The sequence below is a fragment of the Triturus cristatus genome, chromosome 5_2 (assembly GCF_964204655.1).
Source record: "Triturus cristatus chromosome 5_2, aTriCri1.1, whole genome shotgun sequence".
NCBI lineage: Eukaryota > Metazoa > Chordata > Amphibia > Caudata > Salamandridae > Triturus > Triturus cristatus.
The window spans coordinates 30,521,695-30,543,907 of record NC_140588.1 but is presented as its reverse complement, the minus strand read 5'-3'; the positions used below and the strand labels follow the sequence as shown (position 1 = coordinate 30,543,907).

General features: G+C 41.4%; 1 protein-coding gene across 1 annotated transcript in view; it reads left to right on the top strand.

Moving 5' to 3' along the window:
- Nucleotides 1-22,213, top strand: part of GABBR2 (gamma-aminobutyric acid type B receptor subunit 2) — a 2,527,100-nt gene that overhangs the window by 1,873,629 nt on the left and 631,258 nt on the right. Inside the window, exon 9 of the mRNA XM_085606789.1 lies at nucleotides 15,130-15,210. Within this exon, the coding sequence (XP_085462915.1) occupies nucleotides 15,130-15,210 (81 nt within the window). The remainder of the gene's footprint in view (nucleotides 1-15,129; nucleotides 15,211-22,213) is intronic.

Here is a 22,213-nt window from a genome sequence, read left to right as displayed (position 1 = left end):
TCTATTTGGACCACTACTGCCCCTTACAATCCAATTGGGCTTACAAGTACATCTTGGTGGCAGTGGATTCATACTTTAGATTCCCATGGGTTTGGCCTCAGCACTCAGCTGACGCCCGAACTGTTATAAAAGATTTGCGAGTCTTCACAGGGACATATACAGTTGGCACATTACATTCTGATGTGGCCCCGCGTTCAGCTCTCTGGCTTATAAGGAAGCCGTGGGAAGTTTGGGTGATGCATTGTGGTACTCTTCTCTGTACCATCCCAAGGGAAATTCAGTCGTGGAGAGAAAAAAACGGGACTTAAAGCAATCTTTAACAGCAAGAGTATTAGGCTTGGTGATAGTCGGGTCAATATGGGGTCTAGAGTGCACTCAGTAACATGCCAAGAAATTCCCTAGGAGGTGTCACCCATACGAAGTCCTATTTGGAACAAGTGTTGGGTACCTGATCTTGATTATGAAAGCACAGTAGCGGATGAAAACCCTTTTGACATCAATCAACGTTTGGCTGTTTTACAGGATCATTATGAATTCCGGGCACTACAAAGTAACGTGCAAGTTAAACACACTGCCACTGGGGAAGTGAAATCAATCACTTCAAGCCCTGCCTGGATCACAAAAATCGGAAATCTAGTCAGAGAAATAATTGTGGACAAGAAAGAATTTGGGCCATCATACAGAAATCCTGTACCTGTCCTGGCTGTCGAAGGAACAAAAACAGTACTTCTTCTGCCTCTTCCCGGCAAGGAAGGGAAGAGATTTGTCTTAATTGATCTGATCAAACCACACTATGTGGGCAATCCCACGTGGGCTCCTGGGTTGCCGCCACTCTCCTCTCGCTACGATACTCGAAGTTCAGACAGAAGAACTGATAACACTCGAAGAATCTACAATTCGAAGCAATGGAGTTTCCAACTATGAAATGGAACTCGTTCCGATTGAAATTGAACAACAAAATACAAATGAAACACAGATATCAATTCGACCTAATACTGACATCCACATCAATATGTCTCTACAGGAGACAACTGCCAGTTAACAAAACCTGCTGAGCTACCAAAGATAGATCGAACTCCATCTGGCTACTTCATCGATTTTAACACATTCTCTCTGGATCTTAGTGAACCTGAATCAATGCCAGCTCCAGTTTCCCACAAAAAACAACATAATAATTTCAATTTTTTTTAAAAAAAGACATACCTAGTCTCACCATGGATACAGCTCTAAATAATAACTTGAATACTGTTCACACTATTCTGGATAGGTTTATTGACTGTCTTGTTCTTACTCGTGAATGGACACTATTTTCCAGAACGCTCCACAGCATCACATGTGAACTTGGTACTGAAACCTCATACGTCATCTCATCGTGAACAGAGAGACCTGTGCTATGTGAACATTACAGCGGTTCCAGTTCCTGATGGAATAGTTTGGGACAGAGTTACATATGATGTATTAGGTCCCACTGAAATTTTGAAAATACCACATGTATTCAAAATGTCTTTAAATTATATCATTACCTCCAGTACATACTCTGACGATTGGGATTTTGAAACTGTTAATAATATGTTGTTTGATTTAGAATTGTCTGCAGCGTTTACGAAAAATTAAATGTTTGATGACTCTTCTGATTTGAACGCAATGTACTGTTAACAACTCTATTGTCATCATTGTTTGCTTAAAACGAGTGCACCACGTAATGTTTTAGCATACCACCAATGGGAACATTGCCCAACACCACCGAAAGGTAGTTCACAAACATTTGCACAAACATTTGCTTATTTTTCTGGATTCAATACATCAGATCCGCACTAATATCATCATAAGCTTGCACCTACATCTGCAAAGAAAAGTATGCTCACTAACACAAAACAGATATACTCTGCATCTCTTATTGCCCAACTGTCTGAACAGGGTTTCGGCTTATGGAAAGTAACTATAGACATTAAATCAGTCTGGGGGACTAAAGAATGGCAGTTTCAGGAAACCGAGTCACTATTTAGAGCATGCCTCATACCACAACAAGTACATTTTCTGAACAACACTGTGCAACAGACTTCCTGTCTTGGGTTAGCCAAGATTAAGGACTTGAACACACCTCGTATTCCTTCGCTTTCACATTTGGAGGGATGGCAAAACTATGCAGAAAATGGTGAGGGTATACTAGATGACATCATGCATTGCATTTCATACAATTCAACAGACCCCAATTGGAAGGGATGGTTAGTTTGGCCTATCAACACAAATAGGTGTCAGTCAAGGTTCAGGGGTACCGCCGAATGGTTTAGTATCCATAGGGCTGATTTAAGCTATGTACAACGAGAACATCTTGGGGTGGTGACATTATACCGTGTTGGGAAGTGATGCCTAGATTAGCTGAGAACCTTAACACTGTCTCAGGTGAAACAACACTTGTCCCTACTCTCGGATGACATGGATCTTAGGGATTTTTTGCTAGGTCTCCAAAAGCCACATCAGAAATGCTTCTTATACGCTGTTTATAATGAAATTTCTCAAATCTTTCAACAGGAAGCTGCAGAGAGATTGTGTGAAATTGACAGAATTAACTTAGAAAAGGCTTAGGCTGTGGATGACAATGGCATGACCACACTCACATCCAGGATTTATTCACTGGGCAACATTGTATCTTCTGCTATAGATATAATAGAGCAATATCTGTCCATCTTACAACACGGACAAGCACAGTTACGTTCCATTGTATCATTGAACTGGACGTTACAATCATTACGTTCTGGTTATGTGCCCTGGCGATACATCAACATTGTGTCTGTTCTCTGCATATATAATTTGACTGAAAAGCAGATAACGGTGGCACAAAGGGATGTGAAATATACAATGCAGCGCATTGAAAAATTAGACCAATTACCTTTCACTGTGGCAGAATCATTGTCCACAGAATGGTTAATTCATGGCCATATAACATTGCCAGTAACAGCTTTCCAGTTTCAATATTGCCTTGAACACCACCAGGTAGGCAGGTATGAAGCAATGGGTAGGGAATTCATCCATGAATCTTGGGAATTACCATATAGATTTAGAAGCAGGAACGGGGACACTGTAGTGTTCCTCAGCGGTACAGACTGTGAGGATTCTTTGAGTGGATCTCTCATTTGCCAGGACATTTTGCTTCACGGGGCCTGTAATGCTCAGGAGATTACTTATACTGACATTTGAAAGACTCCCCAGCTGCTGTGATCAATCCAGTGTTCAGGCTTCTCTCAAATGGGAGTTACTTAATGCTGAATGATCAAGGTTGTTGTGGGATGCTTCCAGGCATCGCATATCTAGTGACTGTGAGCTCCAAGCTTACATGTTGTATGCAAGTATTGTTAACACCGACCCACACAGTCAGAGAGGCGCCGTTATGGCCTTCATTGAATGATTTCTTTATACTATTTGGTACTCTGAGCCGAATGAAAGCCATGCTTTTACAGAAAGAGGTGCCCTTAACCTCAGCCCAAGAGTGATCTCCAGGTTGCAAGGTCCCCAGCTGAGATACAGGCATTCGTACAAACTAATTGTCCTTTCCATTTTGGAGAAATGGTACAGCGTATCTTTAACAAGTCTGATAAGAAGGGTATAGTACACCTATTTAAGACCATAGGTTCTGGACTGTTAAGCACCTTTCAGACAGTCTTCGGAGTGATTCCAGCTTTCATACACTCTGTATTGGGAAGCATTTTTGGAGGGCTTCCGCTAATCCTGCCACTGGTAATGGATATTCTGATTTAAATTTTTCTGCTACGCAATGGACGTCCAATTCACCAAGGAAATGGAAAAAATGCTCTTGGAGCAAAGTTACCGTGATCGCATGGTACTCCATCTTGGCACATCTTGACTTCGGGAGCTAAGTGAGTCTTGGTTCCTATCATCTCGACCAGTCTGGATTGACTGTGTTCTGCCTGTTCTTAGCTGCTTGTTCTGCAGACAGGAATGTGTGTTGGATCTCTGTCTAACACTCCTATTGGTTGTGCCACCGGACGTGGATGCATTGCTGGACCCATTAACGACCCACGTACTGCCGTGTCCCCAGCGTATTCCAATGTTGATGTCCGCATTCTTAGAGCCACCAAGGGATGCTTCAGCTCCCGTTGGATCGGATATCAGCTCCTCTACAGGCACACATGCTCTGGATATTACAAAGGCTTCCCCAGCATCGGCCGTGGGAACTGAAGAAGATCATCTTTGCTCGATTGACCTGATCTGTGAGGTGTTACAGGGATCGTCGTCTGCATTGGCAAGCAGCAGTGGTGTTGCATCTCCTACACAGGACCCATTAACATTTTGCTCTCCGTGTGCTGGGAAGAAATCGGCCTTTTTCCATAACAACCAAAATTGGAATTTTAAACAATTTTTTTTTTCTACTATTACTATTGCACCATGGCTTTCAAAGGCTTTCATTTACTCAGGCCATATATACAAACATATTTTAAAGGACTTTTAGAGTTTTTAGCAATTTTTATAACCTTTTTTAAAAGTTTTTTACAATGAACATTTATTAGAATGTGTTCTGATTGAAAGAACATTCTTTTTATATAGTATATATATCGTCCGGCCGGATGAGAAATGGGTGTTATGTTTTGTAATGTACCCCAATATAGGCCAGGGTAGTCACCTAACCTTTCACCGACATTATTTTCCCCTGCTATTGTACTATATAACGGTTTTTGGTATTGACCTTTTACCTAGTTAGGCACTGCATCAAATATTGTGCGGTTTTCTCAGAAAACTAGCCTCGTTAATTATGCATGAGGATTCATAGAATCACAGCAGGATTACCATCTTCAGCATAGTAACTATGTATAAAGGTCATCCCTTTCGTCATTCTCGGCCAACATGACACAGCAAGGTAGAACCCCTGAGTGTGCCCTTTGGGTATATATTCACCATATCATTGCGGTGGCAGGCAGAGGAGAAAAGACTTCCATGCTGACACACTAATGCGAGTCGCTAAGGTTCCTGCACACAGAAGCTCCAGCTTGCAGTGGTCTGACATCCCTCGCGGGGTGTCCATCTCGAGACCAAGATCGGGGTCCCACAGCCTCTCACTTCAGGTATTGGGGTTGACTTCAGCCTAAGGGGATTCTTGGCTCTACACCTACATACATGCTAGGTACACTTAGGTACAGCTAGTTAGGGTTACATTGTAGGAGTACGCATTATTATTGTCATGTATTTGTACACCTGCCGGTATTTATTGTTTTAGTACTATGGTAGGAATCTACCATCCATTTACACTATTGGTGCTTAAAATCATTTATATCTGTTTCTGTCTTATGGTTGTTTCAGCACACCTATTTTACACTAGAAGATGCTGGTTCAATAAATGCTTATTGAAGAACGTTCCCTTTTATTCTGTGTTTCTCTTTGAGACAAAGTGAGCACGAGTGACTGAGCAAAAAGTACTGTACTGTTTCCACGATCCCTGATGGGACAGGGTTGTCATGTTCGATAGTTGCCGAGAACTATTCTCTCCTTGGTGAGAGGAGTTTATAGTAGCACTGTAAGCTAGCTGGTCTACAGGAGAACATACACGTTGGGGGTGTCTGGAATCAGTCTGGACACCAATCCCACAGTCCATGTTGTCTAAAAGCGCAGATCCTATGTAGGTTTATAGGAACTACACAACAAGTTAGGTCTACCATTCATATCCTGACCTGTGGATGTGTCCCAGAACTGGAATATCGAGAGCAAACTTACTGAGTAGCCAAATATTGTGATAACAATATTTACAACCAGAATATTGCTAAGGCAATAAAAATAATATATATATCACAAACTCCACAGATGAGCAGCAGCAGATAAACCGTGCCACTTCCACAGCACATACTGACACGGACCAGTAGATAAGTGCAGCTTATTTTATTTAATGAAGTATGACGCCATAACGTTTCAGCTCGTCCGAGCCTTGTTCACATGACAATGTGAAAATGTCAGACCACATCTTTTAAAGGGACAGTGCAGGATTCAAATCAAACCATGTGACTTAGTATATATATACATATATGTATGTGTATATATATATATATATATATATATACATATATATATTCACTGAAAAAACAAAGGTTACAGGAACGTTATAGTTAGGCTCAGATTTCATTCATACAAATCCAGTGAAATTCAGCAGTTATAGTTAGCTGAGCTAACTGTAACTTATATCCCCCACAATGCACTGCTTATGACCTCACATATTATATCACTGATGACATAGTCAGTGACATCACTGATGACATTTCAAATGACATAACTGATGACATAATCCAGTGAGTGTGTTTCATAAACCTTTCATAGACTTAAAGATATATACTAAGCTACAGCATAAGTTAAATTACTAGTCTTTCTGTACTACTAATGACTGATGCTGTTTCTAACATATGTCATATGAGTGGCTTTGTGACTTTGTATCAGTATGTGAGTGGGTGTCTGAGTGGCTGTACAGGTGTGTGAGTGGCTGTATCGATCTGCCATTGAGTGTGTAAGTGGTCTGTCAGTGGATGCGTGTGGGTGTCTGTGTCTGTGAATGGCTTGTGAGTGGTTTTCCGAATGTGTGAGTGGTTGTATGTGTGTGAGAGCAGGTATGTGAGTGAATGTGTGTGTGTGTGAATGGGTATGAAAATGGTTGTGTTAGTGGGTGGTTGAGTGCTTGTATGGGTCTGTAAGTGGTTTTGTGGGTGTGTAAGTGGGTGTGTGAGTGGTTGTGTGGGTGTGTGAGTGGTTGTATGGGTCTGTAAGAAGGCGTTTGAGAGGTTGTATGGGTATTTGTGTTGTGGTAGGTGTGTGAGTGGTTATATGAGTCCGTGAGTAGTTGAGTGAGTGATTGTCTGGGTGTGTGAGAGAGCCTGTAAGTGTTTGTATGGGTGTGTGCATGGCTGTGTGACTGGGTGTGTGGGTGGTTCTGTGAATGATGTCAACAGTGATATCATCAGTGATATTACTGACCATGTCATGAGTGATGTAATAAGTGAGGTCCTAAGCAGTGCATTGCGGGAGTGTAAGTTATAGTTCGCTCAGGGAACTATAACTGCTGAATTTCACAGGTTTTGAACAAGTAAAATCTGAACCTGACTATAACATTCTTGTAACCTTTGTTTTTGGAAGTGAATTTCTAAGGTTCTTCTAATACTTTTCCTAAATATAATGTCCCTGTAACCTTTTGTTTTTTGAGTAAATGTCCAAAGTTTTTTAATCATATTTCCTAACTATAATGTCCTTGTAACATTTAGTTTTTTCAGTGAATTTCAATTTTTTTAATTTTTATTTCCTAACTATAATGTCCCTGTAACCTTAATTTTTTTAGTGAATTACTGTAAGCTTTGAGAGTGAGTGTGTGAATGGCGGTATAGATCGGTGAGTGGGTATGTGAGTGGCAGTATAGGTCTGTGTGTGTGTGGTTTTATGGGTGGGTATGGACCAGAGAGTGGGTTTGTGAGTGGCTTTATGGGTCTGGAAGTGGGTGTGTGAGTGGCTGTATGGGTCTGTGAGTAGGTGTGTGAGTAACTGCATGGGTTGGTGAGTGGGTGTGTGAGTGTCTGTGTGGGTATGTGACCAGTTTTGTGATTCGATGTATGGGTCTTTGAGTGGGCATGTGATTAGCTGTATGTGTCTGTGAATGGGTGTTTGAGTGGCTGTGTGGATCTTCAAGTGGGTGTGTGAGTGGGTGTATGGGTGTATGAGTGGGTGTTTGAGTAGTTTTCTGGATATGTAAGTGGCAAGACAAGAAAAAAACACTCTTGACAGTCACTGCAGATCAGATTGCACTCCAATAAATAAACAATGTATTTACCTCTATTAAGGATTTCAGAGGAAAAACTCTTGCTTTGCCTTCCCCAAGCCCAGGAAGTTAGGATCATGTGTGCTTTACAGAAGGGCAGCTTCAAATGGGACACCTGCTGTGTTCATATTTGTAAGTGCTTCCTGTTGAGGTTTAATTTCTTTGAATTGAGCATCAGGGCAGAATGGAACCTCATGTTTTTCGAAGAAGAGTCCATAGTTTTATGCTGCTCAAGTAAAAACTACAGGGACCAGCATGCTTTAAATTTGACTCACCAGAGAGCCCCCTTGGGAAGTATAAAGTATCCAGCATGCAGCCAATGGTGCCAGCAAGCATTCAGTGTATTGCAAAGGTCTGCCTATGAATATGGAGCTGTGAAGCCCTGAAACATGTCAGGACTTGATTTTAATCGGAGAAGAAATGCCGGTTTCCATTAATAAATAATTTTTTAATCACTCTGTTGCCGCCACGTTCTTGCTTCAGGGCGACTTCATTGGATGGAATATATATATAGATATAGATAGATATATATATACATATACACACACACACACACACACACACACACACGTATATGTATGTATTTACAGGCGGGAGCTGCTTTTTTTCTCTGCTTCCACTGGGTCGAGCACTCTGTTTCCTTGTCTGCAATTGCACGGGCAAAGAAATGAATGTGTCCTCCCCCAGGGCCAAAAAGATATATATATTTTTTAAGTTTACTGCAAATTCATGGAGGGTCCACATATCCAGACCTAAAGATTGAAAAAATGTGTGGGCCCACGCGTATTATAAAAATAAACCCCTTGAGTGGGTCAGAGCCCCGGGGGGGCACATTTGTTTATTTAGGGGTAGGATGTGCATGGTTCCCTCCCTCAGCCTCTAGGAGGCACCTGAGTCCCCATCCCCGGGCAAATATGAAATTAAAGGGGAGGATAGCACACAAGCCCTTTGCCTGAGCCTCTCTGCTGACACCCCTCCCCTTAAATAGGGAATTGCCCCAGGGACTCCATACCCTGGGTCGATTCCATATTGAAGGGGAGGGGTATACACAGCCCCCCTCTCTCAGCCTCTAAAGGCCTCAGGGCCCCACCCACTGCAGCTTATAATATTTAAAAGGGGAGGGAGTGCCGAACCACACTCTGTGAGCTTCAAAAGGCTCTGCAGAACTCATGCCCAGGGCCTCTATTTTAAAAATGGGAGAAGGTGTGTGGGCCTCCTTTATGAGGCTCTACAAGCACCATGGATCCCATCCCCTGAACATGCTCCACTGTTGTATCCTGGGAGCCCATAGTTTTAGGGCCCGTGAGAGCAAAGGCATGGAAAACTTTCGGCCGGAGCTACAGAAGTGTTACCTCTCACCTTGAGCTATATCAGCTCCGCAGATACTCCGCAGCCAGAAATATACAAATTTGTTGAGGCTTAATTTCTCCAAAACTACTTTATGGATTTACACCAAATCTCAATAAGCACATTTTCTGGACCACAATTGAACTTTCTACCTAATTTGGAGTCATTCCTCACAGCAGTTTCTGCGGTATTGCTCGCCAATTTTCCTATGGAAAAATGAATAGGGAAAACGTGTTTTGGGACACCCACCTTTTCCTCAGTCCCTGCTTGACGGATCACCCTGAGCAGGGCTGGCTTAAGCGCTGGTGGCGCCTGGTGCAACAATCTTTTTTGGCACTCCCTTCCCAGGACCTCCTTTTCGGATTCCCTCACTACCGCCCAGCAAAAGTGCCCCTCATCTCTCCATAGCCCCTTTCTTACACACATTCAATTTGTTTTAAAGCACTGGTAAAGGCTGGCTTTACTAATCCACTCGGCTCTCCACATAAAATATAAATCTCTTCTTTGCAGCAGGCATTTAACCCTCTGCGCTAATATATGGTAGTCAAAACTGCCACTAGACAAAACTCTGATCTCTCTCTCTAGCAGGAACATAAATCACAAGCGTTATCTTGACAATGTTATTGCTGCAGAAGGGGCTTCCCCGCCCCCCTAGAGCTCAGTGCCCTGCCCTTCCAGGACAGCGCCCAGTGCGACTACCCCGGGCGCTCTGCCCTAAAGCTGGCCCTAACCCTGAAACTTTCCAGGACAGAGCTGGGGTGAGTGAGACTTTTCTTGGAAAGTTTTGTGATATTCATCAAACTTCTCCAATGTAATAACAAAACCAAAAAATGCTTACCTAAAGAAACACGATGCTAACTATAACTAAACTAACAAAGGTTAAAGAGTTGTTGTTTTAAAAGAGAAAAAACTCAAATTCATCAGTTATAGTTTACTGAGCTAATTATAACTAGCACCCCCACCTTTTGCTGCTTATGACCTCATATTACATCATTCATGACAAGCTAAATGACATCATTCATGACATTACTGATATCTCAAATGACATCACTGATGACAACATTCAACCATTGTGACACCGGCCTCTAGGGTTTGTTGCCTTGAAGGAATTCAACACACTACAGGTGTAGACAATTTTCAGTTCACTTTACTGGGATTGCTCACTTAAATATCTCAGTTGTTCCGCAATTTTAAGTCAAAAGGTTGGCAGGTATACAAATGCCACTGTAAAGACACTTTCTTCCAGACTCCATGGACTACGCTCCATAGCTTAGTAAGATACATGCCACACATTTCTGAGATGGGAACAGTGGCCTACAACCTTAGAGCCATGCTTACATCATCACCTCTAAGTAGGACACCCAAACATTTTACATTATTTATTTATTGGCATTTCGGATGCAACGCTCAATGAGAAAAACATAAAAAGCAATATGTAACACCATTAAAATTACAAGAAGCTGTTATGTTATTGCATGTTAAAATAACTTATAAAGCGCACAAATACCCATGGGTGTCTTGGTGCTGGATGAAATTAAGGACGCAGAAGTTAGAAACGTCAAATGGGCCTAATTACGATGTCGGTTGGATGAGCGTTGGCGGTTCCACTTCCACAATTAGGATGCGACCGTGGTCAGAAAGTGTATATTTTCTATTGATGCTGGTGCTGCGTGTTTCGAGTTTTAGAATGATTCATTAAATATATCTCAAATGTAATTTGGCTTGGTTTCACAGTAGTTGGCATAGTACACTTCTCTAATATGAAGTCTCTGACCCCTCAGTTTGTATTGCATATCTTCAAACCAGTTTTAATCACTTCTAAAAACTAGGTGGAAAACACAAAGATTTATTTATTGAGTTGCAATTTATGAAGAAGTGAAATATGTGTTGGCACACTTTCGAAAGAGCTTCTTGTAAGTAAGTATAACTGTTAATGGACTCTGAGTACTACTTAAAGTTGAGATTAATATTTGAAATAAATCATCCTGAAATACGAAGGTTGCTCGGCTTGTTGTAAGCACAGAACTGAACTGAGATACATTTTCCAGTTAAGACATTGTATGCTGCTGTCCTGTGAAGTGTAATCACCATGGATTTCGTGGAGCAAGCATGACCTCCTATACTATTTTTTTCTACCTATCAGAGACCAATCTCCTTCAATTTGAAATTGGAACACAACCTTTTTTGTTTTTGCCCCCTTTCAATTTGACATCTTTGTCTTCTTTTGGCTTCCTGCTCATAACTTGTAAATTACACTTAGTTCTAAGGTTAATTTGAATGTTCCTTGTGTGCCCTCGGGGTGCCCATGTATCGCAAAGACTGTCTAAAGAATCTTTCCATTTGCTGGCCCAAGCAGTGGTGGTGACTGCCCAAGAAACAACATTTCTTCAAGGGAGGGGGTGGGCCCTTAAGTCACGGGAGGTTGCAATGCTAAATATCAAACAAGCATTGGCATAGCCAATAGGTCTCGCCTTTGGGACCTTTTAAGTATTTAGTTATGCAGCACAATATCCTTGGTGCAACAACATCAACTGTTGCATGGCTAAACACTTATAAGGTCCCAAAGGCGATACCTATTGGCTATGCCAATGCGTGTTCATTTTTATTCTTACTAATATAAATTGTGATTCTAACTACATTAGTATTTTGAATTGGGCGATGTTACTTTATTGCCATGTTTAATTATATTTCATGTTACTGTATTTGAAATTATATGAATTATGTAACATGATCGTTTATTTGTGATCTAATGTTAAGCATAACATTTAAATAAAAATAAATAAAATGTATATAGAAGTTGTTTGTATTGAAGATAGCGGGAGATATTTGTGGGATAAGGAGCTGCCTCTCACCTCTCCACTTCAGTCACTTGACCAGTGTCAACTTTACATGGATTACAGCACCTTCTGCTAATACTGTCTCAGGATTACATGTTTGGCATTGGGAAACAATGATTCTGCAAGGAATCCCCTATTGAACAAGCAGTGGCAAGGCAATAGATTTGGGGTGGGCTGCCGTTTGGCTTTGTCAATGCTTGTTTTGACATGGTTTTGTCTAACTTTAGAGCATATTTACAATTAAATGGTGCAGTGTGGTGCCGCAAGCAAGTGTGCTGCGCCAAGCTGGGTCTGTTAAAAACCAGTATTCACCAGAATATGACGCACCCCTCTGCTCTCCCCTGCGCTGGCGCTAAAACAGCAGCTGTGCAACGCCATGGTGCAAGGGTGCCTGCGTTGCAGGGATGATTGTTGTTGTGCATGAAGGGACACCTTTCCTGCACAAAAACAATCATTAATGGCATTTTGCTCCTTCTGTGTGCTGCACAATGCAGCACACATAAAAAGAGTAAAAAGAGAAAAGAAGAGAAATAAAAGTAAATCATCTCATTGTGCCACTTTAATGCCTCCCTTGGAAAGGCATTCGTTTTTGGTGCTTCCTCAGATTTATGACTCGTAAATTTGGGGCATTGTCAATAGTGATGACATGCCCCTTTGATGCAGAGTACTTCGTGAAAGAGGGCCATATTTACAAGCCTGTATGGACACGCAAAGTGGCTTTGCGTGGCCTTGTAAATATGGGACGGCATGAAGTGCCGCTGGAGCATCAAAAAAAGTGATGCTCCGATGGCCCTAGGGGCTTGTATATATGGCCTCTTGTTTTTGGGAAACTTACTAATATTAACAGAAAAAACAATTACTTAAAGCAAAAATGTGTTTTTGGTCTCAAAAAGCACACCTCGCCATAGTAGTCTCTGGCACTGAAGGGACATACTTTAATGTAGTTGTGCTGCTAGTGAATGAACAGAACGTTGTCACTCATCGTAAAGTTAGCCAAAGACTGGAGCGGGCTGACTGCCTTCCCCACGTCATATGCTCTAATGTGTGGAAGAAAAATGCGAATGATGCAACAACAAACCAACTAACAAAGATGAGTGGCTGAAAACCCATAGAAGCAATATATTATGTACCTAAATTTAGTAAGATGAAAAGGCATTGGCTAACGCAGACCAACAAAATTGGTTTAAGCAAGGCCATGCACTCAGAAATAACTAGGTAGTGTAGACAGATCATCTGCCCTCCCTCTTCCATGCCATTGTGTCTGTCCCCTTTGAAGCCTGGAAATTGAAGTTGTTATTTCAGCAACATCTTTAAGAGGTTTGTGTGACAACGGGCTTTCATGGAAGAATATGTGAAATGTCATAGCTACAAACAAGCATCTCATTAAGAAGTTGGATTAGCTATACTAGTTGGATTAGGCACATGACAGTCTGTGTCTCATAGATACTCAGCTAAGATAGGTAGCTTACACCTGATTACAAAGTCTATATAGCTAAATAGAGATATACTGTCATGTAGATGAAGCTTGCCTTGCCAACCCTGAAGTTCAATGCAAGAGTGAAATAACATCTTTTGTGAAGTTGACTTGGATTCTGTAGCTTGTCTGTCAGAATGTCGGTGCGGCATCTATACTGGCACTTGTAGTATTACTTGTAATTCTTTTTATCTTACAGTGCAGTTAAACTAAGTGACCCTCCTCGTCAAGGAGACAGGATATCCTGTGCAGCCTGACAAAGGGTTTAGTTATTCTTTATTTGACTGGTTTCAGTGAAATTCTAGTGCCCATATAGTGTCACTGCGGTAAAAGCAATATTGGCATGACAAAGGCTACAATTAATCTTAGCAAATTGAGCAGGGCCTTGGTCAGCAGGCATCAGCCCGCAGCAGAGATAAAAGATCCAGAGTTCCAGATTGGAAAAAAGGTAAGATATGAAAGAAGATGTATGTATATAGTATTGCTATAGCTTGAACCTAGCCAAAAGGCAATCAAAGAGCTGTACAATGTCAAAGACAATCAAGTAGAAGAAGAGTAAGCTGGGTAGTGGATGTTTCCTGAATTCGAACAGCTTTGGAGCAGTCTTGATGGATACAAGGATGTTGTTCCAGGTCCTGGATGCATATATAGAAAAAGTCTGGCATCTTGTTCTTTTATTTTTTACACTTCTTATTCTGCCGTATGGGGGTATCCCGGATGTGGGTGTGTTTGGCTCCCCTGTAGTTGATGAGCTTGTATGCAAAATAAACGGGGGTGCTGGTTGTGATAGCTTTGCAAATATGCACCTGTTTTTGAAAATGTATTGAGCCAGAAAGGGCAGAGAATGGATTTCCATCAGGAGGGGGGTGATTTGATCATATTCTTCAGGTTCTGTATGAGTCTTCCTGGAGCATGCAGAGGAAGGGGTGCCAGTGTGGATTCTGGGAGGCCATGGAGCATGGCATTACCAAAGTCCATATGTACAAGGGCTTAATAGCACTTCTAAAGTTGCTTTCTGGAAGAAAAATGTGTCTTTCTTTAGAAGAGATAAACTGGCACCAGGCTTTTTTGGCAACGTGTTCCTTGAGGGTGAGGTTGGTGTCCAGGGTGAATCCAAGTGACTTGGCACTTGGTGAAAGTTGGGGGGCTGAGATATTAATATAATGCAAGTGACATTTTTCCATGAATCTGTAATACTACTGGAGTTGCCTAGCCAATGCATAGTAAAATTGACTTTTACTTCCAAGAAAACCTTGATGCATATGTATGAGCAAAGTTTTCATATAATGAATTGCAGCGTAAACTATTTACAGATTAACCGATCTTTCTGAAAAGTCAACTTAATTCATTGAGTTGGTCATTTATATTTCATGCAAGTACTAAATACTCAAATCTATGTACAGCTCCTTTCTCTATCCAATATGTTCATTTTACAGATTCTCTATTCCACACTATAAAGAGTCTTGAAACGTTTTTCAATAACAGGTGTCTTCTATTTAATATTAGTTTCACCAAGAACCAGCTCAGGCACTCACTGGTTTCGTCTTTTCCATTTGTGATTCTCAATGTATTATTTCCGTGGCCCTGCGTCAAGAGATCATGGATGTATGTGAACCATACGTGTTGTGAAAGAACAAGCTGAACATAACATCTTCCTCCTTGTATCTCCTTAGATGGGGAGGAGGTGAAGGTGGGCGAATATAATGCTGTGGCCGATAGTTTGGAACTGATCAACGATACGATACGATTTCAAGGTAAGAATGAAAAATGTTCTGCCATCGCAACTATGAAAGGGCATCAAGACCTCTTGAAAAGGAGTACATACATTATATATTGTTTCTTATATGTAGGGGAAGCTGTGTGAGGTCAGTGTATTGAAATATCCTCACCCATGAGCCGGGCACTGCATTTGGCCAGGGGTCTCCAACCACTAGCTCGTGAGCTATTGTAGCTCTCCAGCTCCCTCTGAACAGCTCACCTGTGTGCAGCCCAGCTTATTCAATTAGAAAGCTTTCGCTTGGTTCAATTAATGTACATATAACAAAATTGAAATTATACAACAGTAATAATATTAGTAGCTCTAAATGTGTTTCATTGAACATAAGTAGATCTCAGTACAGAAAGGTTTGGTGACCCCTGGACCACAAGGTAATTCATGTAGTTCAGCTGAATTTGTTTTATAACGGAACAACACCCCTAAGTACTGTAGACATATGCTCCAAGTTGTCGTGGGTGATTTATGAACTATATGTAAGCTGATCTGGCTCACCAAACCAATTTTTAACCTAATCACAATTATTGAACTAGTACCCAATCTGTTGTGCTTCCAAAATTGCTTTTCTCAAGTTTTAAAGTAAGGCTTAATATATATGAAACGCAGGTATCAAATATTTAACATTAAATATTGTGATAAATATGAGTAACCAAACAAGGCTGTGTATGTTACATGCTTCATATTTAATATTTACCGCTGCAGAGCAACTGGCATGATTAGAAGTGTAAATATAAACACTTGCTATAAAGTATGACTCTGCCATAGATGTTGACAAAAATCTTGGCAAAATATTTTGAAAAACACAAACTGGGTCATCTAAGGCATTAATAACATCTGTACAAAAGTAGGAAATCACAACCCTCTTGATTGTGAATCTGGCATTTAACAATATCTGAGTGTGGTCAAAACAATAGCTGGACTTGGGAATCTTATATCATCACACTTTTGAACGTCATCCACAGGATCAGGTGTGTATGTTTAGTATATCAGACCCGGTATTAATTTCAGTGTTCGTAGAATGAAGAAATAGGTCGAGATAGGAAATCATTTTCCCACCAAGGTGATCATATTTTATTTGGACAGTTTCTAAATAAAAAACAGCATTTTGATATGGCACACTTAGATTGGTTATACAGAAATGAACTGTCGAAAAGGTTACTTTTTTATGTATAAGGGCCCTTCAGGGCCTAAAATATATGCCAACCACATGTGTAGGGCGCTTTCATGATTGGCACATCCAATAATGTTTACAGCGAAACAAGTTCTATGTTGACTCTATCTTTTGATTGTTTTCTTGTCACTATACCTACTATCTTTTCGCTTTTCACTTTTTATTTATTTTTATATGTATATAACATTTCTTGTGAAGCCACAAACCAGAGAATAGTGTCCTTGTTTGGTGGATGTAATGCAACTTTCTGCCTGTCTTTCATGCAAAGGAAACGGCTTGGGTTACCGAAAAATGAATTAGACCACACCTTTACTATGAACCCCTCTGTTAAAAGTGTGTTTTAATATCGTTTTCAAAATCTGTCACTTGTTCCCATTTATGCTCATCAGTAAACTTTTCTACCTCAATTCTGGCTTATTAAAATCAGTTTAAGGCTAAAAAACTGAAATGAGTTATTCACAAATAAGCAATGAAGTTAATTAATGCAATATTTATTCACCATTCTGAAAAACATCCTGACGTTTCTGTTGTTGCATACATATTTCATTAGAGTCACCCTTCATTACACATCTTATGGAAGACGTCCATGTCTGACGTGGAACATCCTCAGAGGACTGAGAGAATCATTATCGGGCAAATACACATTGCATGAATAGAAATCTTAGCAGCAGTGTTGTAAAACGATATTTCCTCTCCTGCAATGGGACGGCGCATCACTCGCTTTCCAAAGTTAGAAAAAAAAGCTGGTAAAAAGTACAACTCATTTGCACATATTGACAGTATGAATTCTATGCTTTCCTCCTGAGTATAGATAATTACTTTTGCATCCAGGGCCAGATATTCAACCGTTTTTAGCGGTCGCAAACAGACGTTTGTGACTGCTAAAACGGCAGTCAGCATGTTCCAACTCTATGGTGCGAGTCGGTAACCTATTACCGATTAGCAAAATAGGGTTTGCGAGTCGTTATTAGGAAGGGGCGTTTCAAGGTCGTCCCTTCCTAATAGCGAGTCGCAGTGGCATTTATGAATGTTTTGCGACCAGAATGCAGTTGCAAAACATTCATATTTTACTGGTTCTGTGAAAGAGGTGGTAACTCGTTTGTAAACAAGAGGGAGTCCCAAGGGACCCCTTTCCCTTTGTGAATATGGGCGCCCAATTTTTTTTAAGAGGAGGCAGTAGTCCCACAGACAAAGGAAACTTTTCATCTTTCTTTTGTAAAGCCATCCCGTTTTCCTTTAAGGAAAACGGGTTGCATTTCAGGTAAAAAAGATGCTTTATTGAAAAAGCAATCATAGGCATGGTGGTCTTCTGATCCCAGCAGGCCACCATCCCTGTGATTGAAGGCCATTCCCAATGGGTCGCAAATTACAACCTACCTCATTAATATTAATGAGGTAGATCATTTGCGACCTCATTGGGAATCTCTAAATGTGTCTGAGACACACACATTAGTATATTTTATTTTGCAACTCGCTAATTGGGTGTTGCTAAAAAACGCAATATGCGAGTCGCAAAATGAAATGATCGTACACCGGCCCCTAACCTCTTTTGACACTTCTTTAACTCCACAATATCTTCCTTTTCTAGTTACCTCTTACAGCTTGTACCAGTTGCTATAAATAGATGATATGAGGTTACTCACTTCTCATGAAATCCCAACAAAGAATTGATTTGGTACAAGTAATAATATGTTGTTATTTGCACGCTTCTCATATTTGCTTGTTATCCAATGGCATGTACAGGCATTGGTTGTCTTGAAGAGAAACTTCTTTGTTAGCAAATTCAATAAACTACTGCAATGCATGCAAGCACCGTGTTCCACAAATTGGGATTTCCTTAAATGTGTTTGTAGGAATGCGAATAATTTGGACATTCGATACCATAATTATGGGTAAATGGTGTTGATATCATGCTTTTTATTAATTATTCAAAATGTGTTATTTTATTTATTAGGGGCCAAACTGAATGGGAAAAAATGAGTTAAATTGATGCAAAGTCTGTCTGATGTAGGTGCAATATTGCCTCAAAGCTTTAGCCATGTTGAAGCTCACAATCCACCCACACAGACTTGTGACAATAGTGTAGTTGCCTTTTTTAAATTCTTCGAATGCTCACATTCATGGGTGATGTCTGTACTAAGCACAAGTGAGTCGATTTTGTCTTTCCAGGTCAATTCAGCATCAAAAGGTTAACAAGATATGTGTTTCACCATACTGTACTTAAAAACTCCCGGGCTCCAATCCAGAAATAGATGGTAACACTACACTTGGAGTTTATGTCCTCTATGAATTCGTATGGGTGTAGATGTGTTCTTGTTGGAAATTCATAAAGGTTTCCAATTTGATGTCTGAAAACCAACAACAGTCCCAGGTTTCAAAGTGTACTCCAGTGGCATCTGGCAAACTTTGAAAGTGGAGGGGCGTAAGACGCAGATTTGATTGTGCCAGGGGAAGCGAGCACCGTGAGTGAGCACAACTGCTCCAAAAGTGGTTGAGGCACTATGGCACTCTGCACAAAATGACAAATATGTTGTGAAGTAAACTCACACACTGAGCCAGACACACACACACATTCTTGCCTCTGTCCCACACCCTCAGTCTCTGGTACGAGGTTCATTGGCAGATCTATGTGCAGGTCTCTGAACTGAAGTAGCACTGAAGATGAAAGGAAGACGACAGTTTTATAGGCATAACAGTTTTAAAGTTAGGAGCAAGCTGCATGTATACGAATGCAAGTGACCTTTTCTTTTTATAAATGTCAGGCGGCGTGTATTATAAGGGAAGGGGTTGGCCATAACTATCAGTGCTGTTATTATCCCCTCACAAGTGGTACTTTGGCAACTCTGGACTGCCCTCAGCTTCTGAATGTCTCCTGCACTTTTTCAGTGGTCTCACGGCTTAGATAGAAAACCATGCCAGATCAGATGATGTAATGTCATAAATGTCAGTGTCAGCAGTGCAGTGAGAGGGTTTCCAACCGGCCTAGTATGAACGTCACCCCCTTTCCCAACTTGTTACAAGAGAGGTGGTGGAGTCAGCGATGCTTGCTGCTCCCGCCTAACCATGTGAGGAGTTAGCCATAGGTTGGGTTCACTGAAGTCCTTGGTTACTGGCATGCAACCTTGGGCAACAAAGGGATGACATCTAACACACCTAGGTAGCATCCAGTTACAGAGGCTGACTTTCATCACTGGTGGGCATGGTCTCTTCCTAAGACAATACCCAGGCATCAGGAACAAGCACAAACTGTCGACATTCAAGACCCCACACACGTTAGTGGGCTATTTTTGGGCTGTGATGTAGCCCGGGCTATATATGTGGCCATTTTGTTCTCCCAACCACCATTTTGTAGTAGTACACAGTTTCTGGTAGTAGAGCATAGTGCATCCCCCCCCCCCCCCCACCACACCTTAATTCTCATATTTTGGGGCCCTGGTTAATTCAAGGTTCCTTTTTTCCGATTGGCTTTGGTTTGGAACAGGTGTGCAGGGAGGACGCAGATTATGTATGGTTGTCGCTTTGAAGCAGGTGCAGGAGCCATTAGCAGGCAGGTTGGTAAGGTTTAGCCAAGTATATTGTTGTTGACAGCAGCAATCCAGACTGAAAGGGAACGGGTAGACAAGCTTACGCCTGGATGAGCGAGGAAGTTGAAGGTTCTTTACAATGTTTTGTTAGTTACATGTTAATAGTGCTGAAAAAATAGAGGGGAGGTTAAACGCGTCAATTGCTGAAGATCAGCCCAGAAGGAGGTAGAGAATTTGCGGTTTAAAGATTTGTGGGGTGGTTGGGTATTTTACAGGTGTGGGTAGTATAATATAGGTAACATAATGTATAGTGAGGTTTTAGTTTTGTAAGGCGACAGGCCAAGGGTTTATATTTGTGATGTGCACCTTTTTCAATAAAAGCGGCCTTTCCCACACAAATTCGGTGTCCGTGGTGCGTGCTGCTCTCCATATTCCCCAATATATCTGGGATGACAAAATTGATTTTGCAATTTAGCAATAAAGAATACCAAAAATGGCTTTCACAAGGCTTTTGGGATCCTGGGGCATGTAGGAGTTACTGTGCCATAACCGAGGTAGTTGAGGCATTTTCTACTGAGGTCCACAGTCCATGGTCTAATTCCCTTCTGAACTATGATGTACACATTTTCAGTACTTGACTTCAGAGTAGCAAAGAAAGCTGTTCTATACTTCTCAGGCAGCTAGTGTGGGGTTAGAACTATACAGACATGCTAGAGAATTGAATAATGACACCAGCAATGTAATGCAACGCAGATATTTTATGCAAGAGAAAAGAAGGTACTAACAAGGTGCTATAGGCAAGGGAATAGTGATCTACTAAGGCAAGATGCAGGTTCATAGTGGGAGGTATGAGTCAGTAACTTCGTCTATGACACACTGGTCACTCTCTTAAAGGTACCTGTTTTTTTAGCCACTAGCCATTAGACCATTGACTCTCTTTGCCTCTCTTACTTGCTACTTCTCTTTCTCAGCCTTCCTCCTCCTCCTATCGACCCCTTTTTTGGACGTTCCTTTTGTCCACCCAGCACCCTTTTTTATTCACCCCTTTTCACCTGCGATTCCATTACTCTCTTCTTCCGTGCATAATTTCCATCTCGCTCTCTTTCTAGCCTCACTTTTCTATATCCTGTTTGTCTGGCTGCCTGTTTTCTGTCTCGTAGTGTATTCTCATTCATAAGGGCATAAAGTGTCTATCCTGCCCTTATGAAGAGGCCAACAGGAGCCCTTCTTACAAATAAAACATTGTCCTCCTGCCTAAATAAAAGATGTAATCTTACAGTTTTAGGTCTCGTCTGACCCAGCGCATGCGCTGGTCTGGCGAGACTTATTGAGAGGGCTCCAAAAAGTTCTACCTGGCCAGCCTAGAGCTACAGTGCATGTACGCGGGCGCAGACGCCACGCTTTACCGCGATTACTTTCACTTTCGCGGCCGCAGGGCCGCTTTGATGTTTGATCGTGATCGCGATCACTTTCTCATTCGCGGCCACGCGGCCGCTCTGCTTAGCCAATAGGTCTCGCTTTTGGGACCTTATAAGTATTTAGTTATGCAACTGTTGCATGGCTAAACACTTATAAGGTCCCAAAGGCGAGACCTATTGGCTATGCCAATGCTTGTTTTCGCTTGCTGTGTTTCAGCCTGCCAATATTTTCCTTATGCTTTACTGAGCCTATCCAGAACGCATTTGCCATCATCCCTGAAAAACATGGCAGACATGTGAATCATGTTAGGAAACAGCCTAGCCTAAACAGTGGGTCCAAGGGCACTTGGTGTAATAGCCCTGCATCAGCTGCATGGCATCAGATGTGTTTAAGGCTACACAAAATTGGAAACTAGTAGCTGAAGAAGGTTGTCATTGCTGCTAGTACATACGCCCCTGTGCAGTAGGTGCTTCATCAACATATGTTGCAGCGAAAAGGATTGGAATAAAGTGACCCATTACTTATAACCTGCTGCATAACTGCATACTAATTAAGGGTTCGTTTTTTCAAAAAAGAGATTATCTTACTGTGCTGGAAATTTGGGAGTGTGACTAGAAGGAAATCATGTTTATGTATTGCTGAGACATCTGTGCAGGACAGCATTTTGTAGCATCTGTCCCAGCCCAAGAGCATGCAAATGAGATACGCCGCTCGGGAGCTGCAGTCACATACTTCTTTATTCCTCAGTATACACTCACACACTGTGCATTATCTCATACTCAAAATGAATCACATCCAAACCCCTCTCCAGATATGACGTAGTTCCTGTACAGAGTCTGCTCCAGAACCACAAGGGTCCTAGTGCGTAT